The 16,422-nt window shown below is 42.5% G+C and overlaps 1 protein-coding gene across 1 annotated transcript in view; it reads left to right on the forward strand.

Moving 5' to 3' along the window:
* Window positions 1-16,422, forward strand: part of COL4A5 (collagen type IV alpha 5 chain) — a 123,396-nt gene that overhangs the window by 48,863 nt on the left and 58,111 nt on the right. Inside the window, exons 3-15 of the mRNA XM_081336306.1 lie at window positions 1,281-1,370; window positions 2,301-2,345; window positions 4,471-4,515; window positions 4,619-4,681; window positions 7,636-7,689; window positions 7,919-7,945; window positions 10,098-10,178; window positions 11,210-11,272; window positions 12,163-12,198; window positions 12,606-12,647; window positions 12,761-12,853; window positions 16,009-16,062; window positions 16,161-16,217. Of these exons, the coding sequence (XP_081192432.1) occupies window positions 1,281-1,370; window positions 2,301-2,345; window positions 4,471-4,515; window positions 4,619-4,681; window positions 7,636-7,689; window positions 7,919-7,945; window positions 10,098-10,178; window positions 11,210-11,272; window positions 12,163-12,198; window positions 12,606-12,647; window positions 12,761-12,853; window positions 16,009-16,062; window positions 16,161-16,217 (750 nt within the window). The remainder of the gene's footprint in view (window positions 1-1,280; window positions 1,371-2,300; window positions 2,346-4,470; window positions 4,516-4,618; window positions 4,682-7,635; window positions 7,690-7,918; window positions 7,946-10,097; window positions 10,179-11,209; window positions 11,273-12,162; window positions 12,199-12,605; window positions 12,648-12,760; window positions 12,854-16,008; window positions 16,063-16,160; window positions 16,218-16,422) is intronic.

The following is a 16,422-nucleotide window of genomic DNA, read 5'->3' on the forward strand; positions in this document are numbered from 1 at the left end:
ACCTGCATATTGCAGATCCTTTGAAGGTTTCCAACCGGCCTAAGGTTAAATTTGGATTGCAGATTTCCAGAGAAAAGAAAATTCAAGCCACCGCATTACTGCATTAATTTTGCTGAACTTTGAATGCTAATGAGCCAGAAAAAACATCTATTAAGATAAATGAGGTGGCTGAGAATAGTTTTTAAATCTTGGTTATCACTGGATCATTGTCATCCTGTGCATCTCGGTCCAGATCCAAGAGAACAAGTATTTATAAGTGGTTGGTAATGACTTTAATAAAATAACATATCAGTAATTTATGACCCTGGCTGCAGCCTTTCACATGGTAAGGGTAAGAAAAAACATTGTGAGGAACGCGAGAAACAACAGAAGGTTATTTGGACTATCAGCAGTCAGCAGAGAGAAGATCCTGTCAATGGTTTATTTCTTAAATGCCAGTTGACTCTGTGTTGCAGAAAGACCAGGGAGATGGTGCTGGTGATGACCTATAAAGCCCTAAATGGCTTGGGTCCGGGATATCTGAGGGAACACCTGCTGTTGGCATCAAGTTCCCTTCGTCCAGTGCGCTCCCACAGGGAGGGTCTTCTCAGGGTGCCGCCGGTAAAAGATTGCCGGTGGGCGACACCCAGGGGGAGGACCTTCTTAGTGGGTGTGCCTGCCCTGTGGAACCAGCTGCCCGGGGAGCTTAGGATTGCCCCCGACCTCCGTTCATTCCGCCGGGACCTGAAGACCTGGCTCTTCGAGCTCTCTGGCCCAGGCTGAGAATTTTTTTAATTTTAATTTTAATTGGGTTTTTTACTGTTCTCAGGGTTTTATTTAATCTTTTTAAATTTGTTTTAACGTTTGTATTGACTCTCTTTTAAATGCCCTGTAAACCGCCCTGAGTCCTTCGGGAAAGGGCGGTATCTAAATAAATAAATAAATAAATAAATAAATAAATAAATAAATAAATCTTTAGAGACTCCATCTTTAAAAAAAAACTTGCCAATAAAGGAGATCTGGAAGTTCCTGCCACTGTGTCTTAAGTTTTCAGTTTGTACTTTAGCACAAATTCTTGCCTTAAACCATCTTACTGAAATGTTTTTATTTTATTTTTTATTTAAGAAAATGTATCTCTAACATATATATCTGTCTTAATATATCTATACAATCACTGTAATTCTTGCTTCTTTGACAGAGGCGCTGGTACTTCGCATAGATTAAGCCATGATGCTGTTTCAACCCATCTGTGCTGTGTAGAGAGCAAGCTCATTTCATTCTTGTTGCTTTCTTGGTCACAGGGGGATCGAGGCTTCCCAGGTTTAGAAGGCCAGCCCGGTTTGCCTGGCTTCCCTGGCCCAGAAGGACCAGCTGGATCCCGTGGCGAGAAGGTGAGTGATGGAAAGAACCGTTTTGGATGCTACGGCCGTCAGGATGGTGCCCTATTGGATGGGCTGTTTACAGATGTTTATTTTGCTTTCTGTTAGAAGACTAGAGAGCCCGTTTGGTGTAGTGATTAAGACAGCAGGCGAGAAACTGGGAGACTGTGAGTTCTAGTCTCACTTTAGGCACAAAGCCAACTGGGTGACCTTGGGCCTGTCACACACACTCAGAGCAAAAGTCAGTCTGGTCTACTGGGGAAGGTGCTGGATTGAAAACTGGGAGGTCATGAATTTGAGTCATATCTTAGGCTCAAAATGAGCTAGGTGGCCTCGGGCCACTTCCTCTGCTTTCAGTCCAGGAAGGAGACAGTGGCCAACCACTTCTGACAATCTTGTCAAGGAATCTGTAGGGATTCATCCAGGCAGTCGGCAGGAATCACGTTTGACTTGAACGCAGTGAGAATCAGTTTGGTGTGGTGGTTAAGGAGCCAGTCTAGAAACCAGGAGATGTGAGTTCTTGTCTCACCCTTAAGCATGAAGCCAACTTGGTGACTGTGAGCCAGTCCCTTCCTTTCATCTCTCAGCCCTCAGCAAGGTCAAGCTACAGTATGTCTGCAATCTTGTCAAGAAAATTGCAGGGACATTTCCAGTCAGTTGCCAGGAGTCAAAACCCAATCCGAAGGCATATCCACCCACATCCGGGAGATTAGTGGGCATCCTTAGGCAGTTGAATTGCCACTGTGAAAACACACTGCTGGACTAGGTGGGCCAGAGACCTGAGCCAGCAGAGCACCGCTCGTATTCTCATGTTTTCAGGTGAGGAGTAGGCAGAGCAAGCCCTGCTTTGTTAAAGATGCCTCGTGAACATCTGCTTTCCTAGGAAGAGATCTGTTCCTGCCATTGTTGGCTTGGTCATACTTTGTCTTCTTCTTCCTGCAGGGTGATGGTGGACTTCCAGGGGCTACAGGACCCAAAGGCATTCGAGTAAGTGATGCTTTTTTATTATTATTTCTGGCATAAAGCAGAAAAGTAGATATGAATCACCAAGAGTTGGTTTTGATGGTGACATACAAACATATTACATACATACTATGCATTTGTTGTTGTTGTTGTTGTTAGTTGCGAAGTCGTGTCCGACCCATCGCGACCCCATGGACAACATTCCTCCAGGAGGTCCTATTGGTACTGTCCATGGGGTTTTCATGGCAAAGATACTGGAGTGGGTTGCCATTTTCTTCTCCAGTGGATCACGTTTCGTCAGAACTCTCTGCTATGACCTGTCCGTCTTGGGTGGCCCTGCACGGCATAGCTCATAGCTTCATTGAATTACGCAAGCCCCTTCGCCACGACAAGGCAGTAATCCATGAAGGGGATACTGTGCATGCATACATACATAAAACCTATAAGCAAACCCCACTCTCTTCTAGCAGTGATGATGTTCCCTAGTTGGGAAATGAAAGGTCTGCAAGAAAACCACCAAGTTTAGAGAACGCCAAGGATCCCACAATCCTCCTCCTCCTCCTGTTCCTCCTTCTCCAGAAACTCCATTGCTTTCTAGCCCTGTGTCAGAATCCATTTATATCACATTCATAAATGTATGTTTAAAACATTATTTTCCCCCCCCCCCCGGATTCTGCCATCTCCCGAGGAAGGAGGAGCAGATGTGGATTCAGCCTGCCTTAGGTTATTTCAAAGACCAAGGAAACCTTTTAAACTGGGGGGAACAAAGGGGAGGATTAGGAAAGAAGGCATCTGGCCTGTGTCTCCATTTGAATCTGTAAAGGAAGAAGGCAATAACCGTAAAGATCCAAAGTTCCCTTTTTCCCCACGAAAGGGATGACACGAAGTAAATGATGGGGGGCTGACCAAATGGGGTTGAGGGAAGGGGGCTTGAACCGGGAACTCTTTATAAAGTTTCAATCTGTAAAACAATACCAGGTCCTGTCTTGTATTTCCACAACCAAACATGTCCTAGTAAAAATTGCTTTTGGACTAGAACTGACTCCAAGAGTTTTTGTTTTCCTAAGACGTGAATTGGGGTGGGTCCTGACACCCTGATTAGCTTACCTAGCTGGGTGATGAAGCATCTGCAAGAAAACCCCCAAGCTCAGAGGAGACGAAGGACCGCACAGTTCAGCCCTGAGCCAGAAAATATTCTAACCTTGCTTGCTATCTGCTTTCAGGCCAGTGAAAGAGTCTCTGCTCTGAGCCTTTCTTTAAAAAAAAAGATGCTGTTTTCCTCTAAATATTAGATAATATCTAACTTGATCTGTGATTTTTTTTATACAAGTGTTATTGATTTTTTAATATTTACATATACAGGTATTTGTGAAGCAATACAGTGGTTGGGTAGTCAAAATAACAGATAACCAGTTGTAAATAGTTCAGGTTGCACCAATAGGGATTCCTTCTCTGATTCCCTTAGTTATCACATAGTCAAAATAGTCGAGTTTTTGTTTTTTTTAAATTCCATTTATATCCTGCCCTTCTCCGAAGACTCAGGGCGGCTTACAAGCTTAGCAGTAGCCTTCATTCTATGTATATGCCTGCTTATTAGGGCTTTCACACACACCCCAAGCGGCATTATTACAAAGTCAGCTTAATTGCCCCCAACAATCTGGGTCCTCATTTTACCTACCTCTGAAGGATGGAAGGCTGAGTCAACCTTGAGCCTGGTGGGATGCGAACCTGCACTAATTGCAGGCAGCTGGTGTTACTTAAGGAGGCATTAGCCCACTGCTCCACCAAGGCTCCACCAATACATTTCTAGTTGTAACCTAGTCAATTAACAACATTTTCAATATATTTTCACGCATACCTATCAGTATCCTGTTTTTAAATTTTATCTGATTGCAATAGGATATTCTAAAATAGCCTATAATATACAAAAGAAAGCTGAATTTTTGGCTAACCCACAATTCCCTATTTCAGCAGAAAATAATTCTCTTGTCTACAAAACTTACATTGTTCATTGCAAAGCATTCTTATGTTTTACCATTAAAGTCTAGTTATCATCTTAACAAATCACCAGTTATTAGAAAGATATTTTTGGTCTTAACCGTTCAACAATTATTACAATACTATTTTTATTTTTATTTTTCCATCTTAGGGTCCTCCAGGCCTACCAGGTTTTCCAGGAACACCCGGGCTTCCTGTAAGTAAATTGTATTATAATCATGGTGGTTGAATGGCTGTCTTTAAAGACAAGCCACCAACCATCATAACCCAATCAATGTCTGCTGTTCTCCTTATTGCAGGGGCTACCAGGTCAGGATGGACCTCCAGGTCTTCAAGGTATCCCAGGATGCAATGGAACGAAGGTGGGATTAGCTGGAAACATACGACTTTCCTAACTAACCCGGGACAATTACTCTGCAGTCGTGGGAGAGCAGGGTTGATGTGCATGTTCAGAATTTTGCACATGTGCTGACAATCCTTGCCCCAAATGGTTGGTTGCTGAGGGATGGCCAACTTGTAAAAAAAAAAAAGCTGCCAGGAGGACATTTTTCAGTCAGAAAGTCTCCATTTACCCAAACAGGATAGGATAAAGCAGCAGGTTGATTTGGGAGAAAATTTAAGCAGGCTTGGATTTAAGCAGAGTTGGGAGACCACCAGGAAATGCCAGGGTTAGGTTGAGAAGGCGGCAGTGGCCAACCTATCTTACTGTCAAGGAAACTGCCCAGATGCAGCCATCCAATTAGTGGGGCTGATCTCACCACATTGAGGGCAGCATTCCTTTAACTCATGTGGAATATGCAGAGTGACCAACCAATGTCTGAAATACTCTGCTAATTACAGTGACTACATTACTACAGTGGGTCCAACTTCAGACTTTTTTTTTTGCAAAGGGAAGGCTTTGGGGTGGACAGGAAATTCTGTCTAGAACAGGCACTTAAGGAAGTGATTGGCAACTTGCAGTAATCAGGCCAAATGCAGTCAACCAATCACTCTTTTTGCGATCTTTCATTCTCCAAAGATGCACTGCTGAAATTCAGTGGTTAAGTATCCGGTAATTGTGATAATTTCCAAGCTAACAATGGCATACATGCATACATGAAGAGATTTATTTGCAATGATGGCTACTTTGGTTTTCAACTCCCTTCTTGGGGGAAGGCGTGGGGGGGAGAACTGACCATTCTGGCTAAGCTTCCTAGGAGTTAAATTCCAAGGTTATATATCTTGACTCTGCTTTTCAATTGGCAACTGACGACATGATCTAGCAGCGCTGAATAAATTAATGGAGTACGGTAGATGTCATCTTGACATTTCAGCTCAAGTCTTCTGATGAGGATAATCATAGGAGTAGCAACTGAAGGAATGTTCTCTGTCCTTGATTTTGCTGTCCAAGTACAGCTGGAAAGTGAAAGTGAAACCATGGGTACATGAGAAAGTTGAACACTGAATGGCAAAATTTGCTATTTTATCTCAAGGGCTTTGAGGTATGGTAAGGATAGTCAATGCTTCAGACTCAGTTCCTAAAGAAAGTGCTCTTGGAACGTAGGGCATTGCTGTAGCCTCTTTAAAACAGCTGCATCTTTTCTTAAGGTAAAGGTAAAGGTTCCCCCGCACATGCGTGCTAGTCATTTCTGACTCTAGGGGTCGGTGCTCATCTCCGTTTCAAAGCCAAAGAGCCAGCGCTTGTCCGAGGACATCTCCGTGGTCATGTGGCCGGCATGACTAGACGCCAAAGGCGCACGGAACGCTTTTACCTTCCCACCGTAGTGGTCCCTATTTTTCTACTTGCGTTTTTACGTGCTTTCGAACTGCTAGGTTGGCAGAAGCTGGGACGAGTAACAGGCGCTCACTCTGTTACGCGGCACTCGGGATTCGACCCGCCAAACTGCCGACCATCTGATCGACAAGCTCAGCGTCCTAACCCACTGAGCCACCGCGTCCCTTATCTTTTCTTAGGATCCCATAATTAATGCCTTGTGCTGCTTCATTTTTGCGTCAGCCATGCTTCCAAAATCAATAATAATCAGTATTTCTAAATAGTAACCTATGTTTCCCCCAACCAACTAGAGCAATTAATCTCTTGCTCCATGGGGAGGAAGCCCTTCACTTCATATCATTCAAGGAATTGTAGGAAATGGACCATGTTAATCTATGGTGGCAAAAATCAAGAGTCTGGTAGCATCTTTTCTGACTCACAATTTTTTATTAAAGCTTTTTGTGAACTGCAACTCAATTCATTAAATGCCTAGATTTACTGAACTGATGTAGGATTTAGATTTAGCAGCTAATCACCACACATCCAATGAACTAAGCTGCAGTTGCTACCAAACTCCTGATTTCTCAGTATAGAAAAATATTTGAAGAGCTTGCCCATAATTGCCCAACAAATAGAATGTTGGGAATAATCAGAATAGTGCCTGTGGCTTTGGAAAAGAGCTAATAAAAAAGGAAATAACCGCAGCATTAAAATCCCTAAGTCAGTTACTTTGGGATGGTTGCAGCAATTTGTGAAGCGTAGCTACTTATCTTCAAAATTAACTTGGAAGAAATTAACCCATTTCTGAGCAAACCAACTTAGTTTCTTCATCAAGTGGTTTTAGGAACAGCAGAAGAAAGAAAGAAAGAAAGAAAGAAAGAAAGAAAGAAAGAAAGAAAGAAAGAAAGAAAGAAAGAAAGAAAGAAAGAAAGAAAGAAAGAAAGAAAGGAAGGAAGGAAGGAAGGAAGGAAGGAAGGAAGGAAGGAAGGAAGGAGGAAGGAAGGAAGGAAGGAAGGAAGGAAGGAAGGAAGGAAGGAAGGAAGGAAGGAAATGGATGAAGGGAAGGGAAGGGAAGGAAAGGAAAGGGAAGTAAATGGATGAAGAATGGAAAGGAAGGAAGGGAGGAAGGAAGGAACGAAGGAACGAAGGAAGTAAATGGATGAAGGAAGGAAAGGAAAAAGGAAAGGAAAGGAAAGATAAGTTGGGGAAAGTCTCATATGATTGCAGGTTGCCAACTCCCAGAATTCAGCATTGAGCAAAAAAAAAACTACCTCTCTCTGTTCCAATGCTACTTTCTATGGAGATCTGTTGGCATGTTCAAACTTTCTGTCCATGTGATGTATTTTGTCAGCAACCAACCTCTACTATTTCGTGTATCTTAGATGATCTTAGATGATATGCCCAAAGAATAATAAATATAGAGCATGGTCTTCCATCCATCCATCCATCTGTACATAGGCGATCCTTTTGCTTTTAAATTGTGACATTCCTTCACCATTTTGCAGATGTCCAAATTGAGCCCCTGAAGGCCTTCAGTGAAATGTCTCCTTTTGTCTTCTCCAGGGAGAACGTGGTTTTCCAGGCACCTCGGGTTTCCCAGGTTTGCTTGGACCTCCCGTAAGTAAAAGAAATCACTTCTTGTCACTCTTACTGTGTGCTTGGCTCTGGATAGTTTTTGAAGCCTTAACCTGACTGTTTACTGTATTTTATGCTAGGCTCCCCAAGTTCAAACTCGTGGACTGCTCAGGGGCCAAATGGAGAACAGCAGAATATTAGTTTTTGATTATGCTAGGGTGCCAGTAGAATTCGCTTATTTTTAATTCTTTATCTCTCCTTTTTTCTACAGGGCCCCCCCGGGTTGCCAGGAATGAAAGTAAGTTTTGTTTTTACAGTGCAGAGGCAACCTTTTGAGCAGGTTGCTTCCTCTGATTGTTATTACCCGGTTAGCTCTCATTTTTCTGGGTTCTTTTCTACAAGGTGCTATCAGATGTAAATACATTTCTAAAATAAAAGATCTGACAAGCCAGCTTTGGCACTGACGCATTATGGTGTCAGACCTGCCACAAATCTAAACCTCTTAGTAGAACAATCCTTGGTTCCAATTGCTGAGAAAGGTATATTTTTACTAGAGGTCAAGTGTATTGCAATGATGCATAGCCGGAACTGAGGTTTGTGTGCCAAAATACCTATGTTATGCTTTCCCCTCCTTAACTGTCTTTCATTTCCCATCTCAATGTCACCAATTAAAGTCTTGCAAGCTGTTTTCCTAACAGTCAGTTCAGCCTGCTCTGGTATGTCACTGCCTCCTTCTTCCAGCTGGGTGACCTTGAAGCAGCTTCTCGAGAAGGCACAACACCTACTTTCGATTTCCCAAGGATTCCTCCCCTTCCTCCCTCTTCTCCATAGTTCATGGCAGACAGTCACCGCAAAAGAGCAAAGCACGAGCAATGCGCATGAGGTGGCAGCTAAGAATTGGCCTCTTAGATTTTCCCCAGTATTGTACCAAAGATTTTCTAGAATTTCCCATCCTCATCCCATTTTTCTTGGTAAGATTTTGTATTTCTGCTTTCTTTTTTTATTATTATAAAAGGTGAAGGGTCTCGCAATTTGGATTTTCCCCCCTCTCCTGTTGCAAATGTTTCCAGCACTTTTCACACTTCTTGGTGCCCATATTCTAAATAAAATAAAATATAAGTCTCTCCTCCTGAGATTTCACTAAAATATGAGAAGCCACTGAAGCTACAAATTGCTAAAGAAAAAAACGGTTTGCTGAATGACACACAGGCTCTTTGGCCCTCCTGCAGCTAAGCTAAATGCAAGAAACTGACATCCCATTTAACAAGGTTTTCACCAGACATCACTGGACGCCAAGTCTAGTTCTCTAAGTCCAAGTGGATGATAATGGCCAATCATTTAACAAGCAGTGTAGCTGCCGGTAGCAACTTTGCATCTTGCAGCAGCCTCGTTAATTTTCTGAATATTTATACTCATGCAGTTTCTATTCTTGTGCTGGGTTTTCCAACAACTTGCCCCAGTCTAAAAGTGTAGTATAAGCTATGGCTTAATGCCTTAATGTGCCTGTTCGGGACATTATGTTGAACCTTAGCTAATGTACGTGATGGTTTGCAAACCCAACTCTAAGCTGTTTTTATTCTTCTCCGTTCTTCAGTTCAGGCATCCTGTGAAACGTTGATCTAGCTTTGATGTAATGTCTGAGTTGAATCTCAGAGGTTTCCTAAACAGAAGACAAAAGACCAACCCAGTCAATTAAATGTTTGTATGACGGTTGGTCGGATTAGGGGAAAAAATCCTTTCTGAGTGCTTCTGAAAGTAAATTTCATTTAAACATAATTGCATTCTGGTAACATTTTCAAGCTGAATAAAGTATTTCTTTTTTCAAAGAAAAAGCACAATGTCCCTAATTTCCTTTTCTCTCCCCAATCTCTCTACCTTTCCTTGGTGCCACAAATTTAACATGAACATAAATCGGCACTTTATGCAACAAAAGAATGTCTCTGGGATGTTTAGTTGCGAGAACAAATATAAATAACAGAATTGCGGAGTTGGAAGGGACCCTGGAGGTCTTCTAGTCCAACCCCCTGGTCAAGCAGAAGACCCTATACCATTTTAGACAAATGGTTGTCCAGTCCTTTCTTAAAAGCCTCCAGTGATGGAGCACCCACAACTTCTGAAGGTAAGTTGTTCCACTGGTTGATTGTTCTTACTGTCAAGCAATTTCTCCTTAGTTCTAGGTTGCTTCTCTCTTTGTTCAGCTTCTATCCATGATTCTTGTCTTGACTTTTGCTGCTTTGGAAAAATAGGTTGACCCCCCTCTTGTTTGTATCAGCCCCTCAAATGTTAGAACACTGAATATTATGAATGTATTCCTGCAGAAAAATGATTACATGAAGAAGTTGTTGGGAGGATTTATGGTGAATGCTTCAGTTGGCGCTTGGATACGTCTTCTTCTTGAACTTCATCATGAGCGTAGCTATCTTAATCCATATCCCATCTTTACTTTTTAGGGTGAACCAGGAGATATTATCACCTCTCCCCTCCCTGGACAAAAAGGTGATCCAGGATTTCCCGGTCCACCTGGACTTCCGGTAAGTTGGCTAAAACATCTGATGTGCTTGAGTGGATTTTTTTTCTTTTAAAGAAACTTGGTGGTACGCAGAATATTTTAATGACAGAGCAATATTTACAGGTAGGTGCTGCTTGGGTGCGAAGTCAGAACTTTAAAAAAAATTCTCAGATCAAAGCTTTTTTTGATGCAGTCATGGCTGCTGATATTTGAAGGAGTTGCAAGGAGACTCCCGTTGTAGACTGAAGAAAGTTGTTTTCAAGAAGAAACCTGTAAGTGGTAGCTTAATTGGGCAGGCTGTTTGGTATTTCTGGGCCTGACTTTTAAGTTCTGTAGCAAACGCTATCAGCTGATGAAAAGAACAGAAGATTCTCCTAATTTATGGCGTTTGAACTAAAGGCTTCGGTTCAGAAATGTGGATACGTATGAAAGTTGTTTCTCAGTGTAGTTAACTCTTCTTCTCTGTGTCCTTTATTCTTCCATTTGTTTCACAGACTCATAAAATTCCATAATGTGAAAGGAGTTGATTCAGTCCCCAAGTCCAATCCTCTACCCAATGTAGGCATTAAATTAAAGCATCCTCCACAGATGATTCTCTAGATGAACACAATTAGCAGAAGGTCTATGGAGGTTCTCAATCATCCAAGCCATGGTTGTCCCAAAGATACATTTCCAAAAGGCAATTGGACTTTCTCAATTCTTTTTCCTTGAAAACATTTCACTTAATCCAAGAAACTTCTTCATTCTGAAGAAGAACTGAAAAAGCTTCTTGGATGAGAAGCGAAACATTTATAAGGAGAAAGCACACACACACACACACACACACAAAGTCTAGTTGAAAAGTCCTGTTGAAAAGCATCTTTGGGATATTTAGCAGAGAGCAAACAGTTAAGCAAACGTGGCCGTTGTAAAGTGGCCACCATAGCCTTTAAATGAATGCTGAGGTTAAGTGTACCAACGGTTTGCTATGAGTCTGCGGTTTTGCCGTAAACCAGAAGTAATATGTGCCTCCTGTGGGCAAACTTCATCCAACAACTTTTCCTATTCTTCTAGGGCTCTGACGGTCCACCTGGTGTAGAAGGTCCACTTGGTCCTCCCGGGCCCCCAGGTTTGACGGTACAGTCCCCTGATTATCTCTGTTAAATTAGTGAAAGGAATAAGTGGCAGCAGAAGAGACTAGAAGTGAATGAGTTAGAGGGGGTTTGACGGAGGGGGAGTTTGCTGAAGATTGGGGTAAAGGGATTGAGAAAATGGCCATGCAGGATCTATGCCTTTTTTTCCTCTCTTTTGCTATCCCAAGTTATAGAGGTACTCCTTAACTTATGACCGGTTGCTTAGTCTGATGTACCTACTAGTGGGGGTATTTACAACCCTGATTCCGGGTTTAGATTATCCTTCAACCTGGTTATGTGACCACACACTGTGGGTGCTTGGCATCTAGAGCAGGGGTCTCCAACCTTGGCAACTTGAAGGCTTGTGGACTTCAACTCCCAGAATTCCTCAGCCAGCTTGGCTGGCTGAGGAATTCTGGGAGTTGAAGTCCACAAGCCTTCAAGTTGCCAAGGTTGGGGACCTCTGATGTAGAGGGAGCCAATTTGAGGAGAGGAATCTCTGATCTACTACTAGTCATTAGTGGACTCCAGTCCTTATCAGAGACTATGGCCTCTTTGAAGGTTGATGGGAGCGTTCAGTTTAGAGCAGGGGTGTCAAACTGCCAGCCTGTGGGCCGGATGCATCATGCCGAAACCCCACCCACCCCATTGCTGGCAATGGGGGGAAAAGTCGAGATACGTTGCGACACATCACATTGCGACGTTGCGAGTTTGACACCCCTGCTTTAGAGCATCAGACTGATTTGATTTTCCTAATCAAACTGGATGACAGGAACGGGATCAGGAGGCAATTTTTCCTTGTGTCTCATCATTAGTTGTACTATCAACTACAGATGTATTTCTCATGTGTACAGAAATAATCCTGGAAATTAATGAGTTTCTTTATTTTAATAGGGTCCTCCTGGTCCCCCAGGACTGCCAGGTCCTAAGGTATAGTATATAATAGCCTTATGTATGTGATTAGTTGGTATTTCTTCAGCTGCTTGTCCATAACCTTCTTGTGGCCACTGCAGCACTACTGTGGTCCATTGTGGCCACGGGATTGTGCTTTCCCACACTCCCTGCCAACTTCCTACAAGCAAAGTCAATGGGGAAGCCGGCAGGAAGTCAGAAGTCACTCCAAATCCCACTGTGTTTTGCCCACCTGTGGTCATTCTGTGTATCTCTTTAGGTAAGTAAATATTGACCCAGTGAGTCTTAGGTTGTCTAATCACTATGAAAAATCTGTAAACATAAAAGAAACCAATATTGATCCATAAGGAACATTTAACCAAGGTTCATCATTTTCATTTTCTTTCTTTCTTCACGGTATCCCTTATTTTCCATTCTTTTTTCAGGGCAATATGGGCTTGAATTTCCAAGGGTACAAAGGAGAAAAAGTGAGTGTGGAATATTGAACCGGCCCTTTGAACTGGTTTCCAGGATTGCTGGCCCTTTCTGTGGGAATGGCAAATACCACTAATCTGTCTTGCTGTTTTTTGGGGCACGTTAGGGTGAACCGGGACTTCAAGGACCCCCAGGGCCACCGGGACAGATCGGCGAACAGACGAGAAATAATGACATAGAATTTCAAAAAGGAGATCAGGTGAGTGACAGGAGATGGTTCTAGTGGCATCTGTCAGCCCCAAAAGATCAAGACCATATGTTAAATTGCAGTTCAGAAGATTTATTGTTCAAAACTATACACTAGAGCAGGAGCAGGCAACCTTGTCTCTTTTATGACTCGTGGACTTCAACTCCCAGAATTCCTGAGCCAGCACAGCTGGCTCAGGAATTCTGGGAGTTGAAGTCCACGAGTCATAAAAGAGCCAAGGTTGCCTCTCCCTGCACTAGAGTGTAACTAAAGTTCAACACTCAATTGATATCAGATAAGGGTCAACAGGATTCAGAAAGGGTTGGACCTGGACTGTCTGTGGCAACAAAAGGACTCTAGATTAATGACTTGTTTGACTCCACCCTCCAACTCTGCCTGCTCTTCTCCCATAGTGTCTGAGCATCCACCATTCTCACTCAATTACCCAGTTGATGGGTCACACTGGACCATCCTCCAGCTCTTACCAGCATTATCACAGTAGCATCCATTACTAAACTTGTTGCTACCCTACAATCTCTTTGTCTTTAGACAGAGATCTATACATTTTGCCGGAGGTTACATATGCATATACATCAAACAAAAGGGGTGAAAGTGTGGAACAAGAAATAGATTTAGCCTTCCTTCTTATGTTTGCCCTCATTTCGGTTTTACAGACTTTGTTTTTCAGAGTTGCCCTTTGCAACATGCTCTTTTGCATTGTTTATCCACAGAAAAGAGAGCCCAGAACTTAATAACTTAATCTTTAAAATAGTTAAACACAGTGTGCCTTCAGATTTACAAACAGCCACATACAATGACATAGACTTGATGTAACTATCATAAGATCTTCTCAGACATCATTTGTAATTACCGAGTCCTCAAAAAACATCCTTACCTTTCTCCTCTTGGATGGTTATTTGTCATCTTAATGGAAGGGGATTGAGAGGAGTGGATTGGGGTGGTTGTGAAAAAACCCTACCATGTTTGATGTCATGGTTCCTACAGATGAAACTGTTCAAAGAACTTCGAGGCATTGTTTACCTTAAAGAATCTTTATTCAAGTTGCTTGGTCGAAGCCAAAATCTGAATTCTCCTCCCTTAAACACATAGTATCAAAGCACAATTCCCTCCTCTAACTAACAGTCATAAATCACATTCTCCAATTAGTTTGAAATGCCAACCTTCCCTCCAGTTCCCCAACCCGCCATTCCTTATCATCTCTTATTTCAAACAGCCTTGGAAAAACACTCTGCTACGCTGTTATGTCTAACTAATTCCCATACACATTCTTCCTTCTCTCCCCCCCACCCCCCCAGCATCATCTAATTCTAACTCTAAAAGTAACACACAAGTTAAGGGGGAAATGGCTGCATTTTCATATACGTTAGCAGCATTGACCTTTAAAATGTAGTTAAAATCTTGAGATTGTCAAATCTCACATGATTGGTAGTGAAGACTTCAAAATCTCATGCAGATTGCGTATCAGGCAAATGTATGCATATATTTTAATTGAATGTGGGTCCTAAGGAGCCACAACTGTAGTGATGGCTCCAAACATCACATTACCAATTCCTTCAACAGCACAGAAGACAACCTGGTTCAGACTGACTTGTTCGACTGATTCCATGGACCAAGCACAGTTGGGTGGTTTCAAATTGATCTGGTAGTTGGACAGACTTTTCTGCATACACATACATACAGCCTTTTGAATTAGATCAACTTGATTCAGTCACTCAGAGCAGTTATTTGAATGACAATTGTAATTAAATTGGATTGATAAATAAAGGTCAATTGGTCTAGTACAGGGGTAGGCAATCTTGGCTCATTTATGACTCATGGACTTCGACTTCCATGCTGGCTCAGGAATTCTGGGAGTCGAAGTCCATGAGTCATAAAAGAGCCAATGTTGCCTACCCCTGGTCTAGTAGAATTGAAATCTGGTTAGAGGAAAATCATATCCTCACAGAAGAACAAGCAGGTTTTAGACAAAACTGATCTAACATCGATAGCTGCTTTGTCCTGAAGCATCTAATTGCCAAATATGCCTATAAGAGGAGACCCCTGTTTGCTGCTTCTACAGATCTTACTGCAGCATTTGATACTGTAAACAGAGAAGTACTATGGAGTAAATCGACATCTCTTAAACTAGAACCTAGATTGCTAGCTTTGATTAAAGCCCTTAACACTAGTACCTGTTGGAAAGTGTGGTATGGGGTTAAATGGGGCCCTGACTAACAGGATTCACACAAACAAAACAGTACGACAAGGGTGTATCCTGGCCCCATTATTATTTAATCTATACATTAAGGACCTACCAGGGTTAGTGAAGGATCCTATGGTATGTATGCCAATGATCCTAAATACATACTATAATAGCTTGCTCTATGCCGACGATATGATCCTATTATCGTATTCACAGGTAGGATTGCATGGACTATTAAGAAGGTTTAACTCCTCTTGCCAGAACAACTCCCTAACCATCAGGAAATCCAAATTTAAAAAATCATGGAAAACATCTTGAGAGACATAGATGGCAATTAGATAAATTGGTCTAGTGTTAAGGCACTAGGCTAGAAAACAGGCCCAGTGAGTTCTAGGCCTGCCTTAGGCATGAAAGCATCTGGGTGGGAGCCAGTCACAAGGAGATGGTGAATTCTAGTTCTGACAGTTAGAACAATTAACCAGTGGAACAACCTGCCTCCAGAGGTGGTGAATGCTCCAACACTGGACATTTTTAAGAAGAGACTGGACACTCATTTGTCTGAAATGGTATAAGGTTTCCTGCCTGAGCAGGGGGTTGGACTAGATGACCTCCAAGGTCCCTTCCAACTTATTATTATTATTATTATTATAGTTCTGCTTTATGCACGAAAGCTAGGCAGGTGACCTCGGGCCAGTCACTCCGTCTCAGCCCAACTCATCTCACAAGTTTGTTTTTTTGTGGGATAACTAGAAAAAAGGAAGGTATGTTGGATACGTTTGCTGCCTTGAGTTATTTGTAACAACGATGAAGGCAGGATACAAATAAATAAAAAGGTTGCCTCCTCTCTAAGAATTGACAATACTTTCCACGGAATTTGAGCGCCTGATGGTCCACAAAACCTGAAGGTAGAACTTGATCAGACCCTCAGGACAGATTGGTAACAATTTCCCTTTGCTCTTGGTAGGGTGTTCCAGGTGACCCAGGCCCCCCGGGGCCCCCAGGGCCCGCCGGGCTTCCTGTGAGTATTTTGCTTGGATTTGTTTGTGGAGGGGCATCAGGATTCTCCCCAGGTTGGGTCCCTCTTAATTGATAACGGGGTACTTTTCTGATTTCCAGGGCCCTTCTGGGGGTGGAAAAGGTGAAAAAGGTGAGCAAGGAGAACCAGGCAAAAGAGTAAGTAACTTCTTGGATATTTACCTTTCCAAACTATGTATAGCTTTGGGAGTTTGGGTTAAGCCACCAAATGTGGGGTGAGACATTATGACTTTCTCCTATGATCTGTTTAAGAGTTGGTATGGATGGAGCCTTCCTGGATTAGCTAACCGTTGTCCCTGAATGAGAAAGAGGCCATTGAAAAAGTGCATGAACACAACCACAG

This window comes from Vipera berus, assembly GCF_964194415.1.
Source record: "Vipera berus genome assembly, chromosome: 11".
Lineage (NCBI taxonomy): Eukaryota > Metazoa > Chordata > Lepidosauria > Squamata > Viperidae > Vipera > Vipera berus.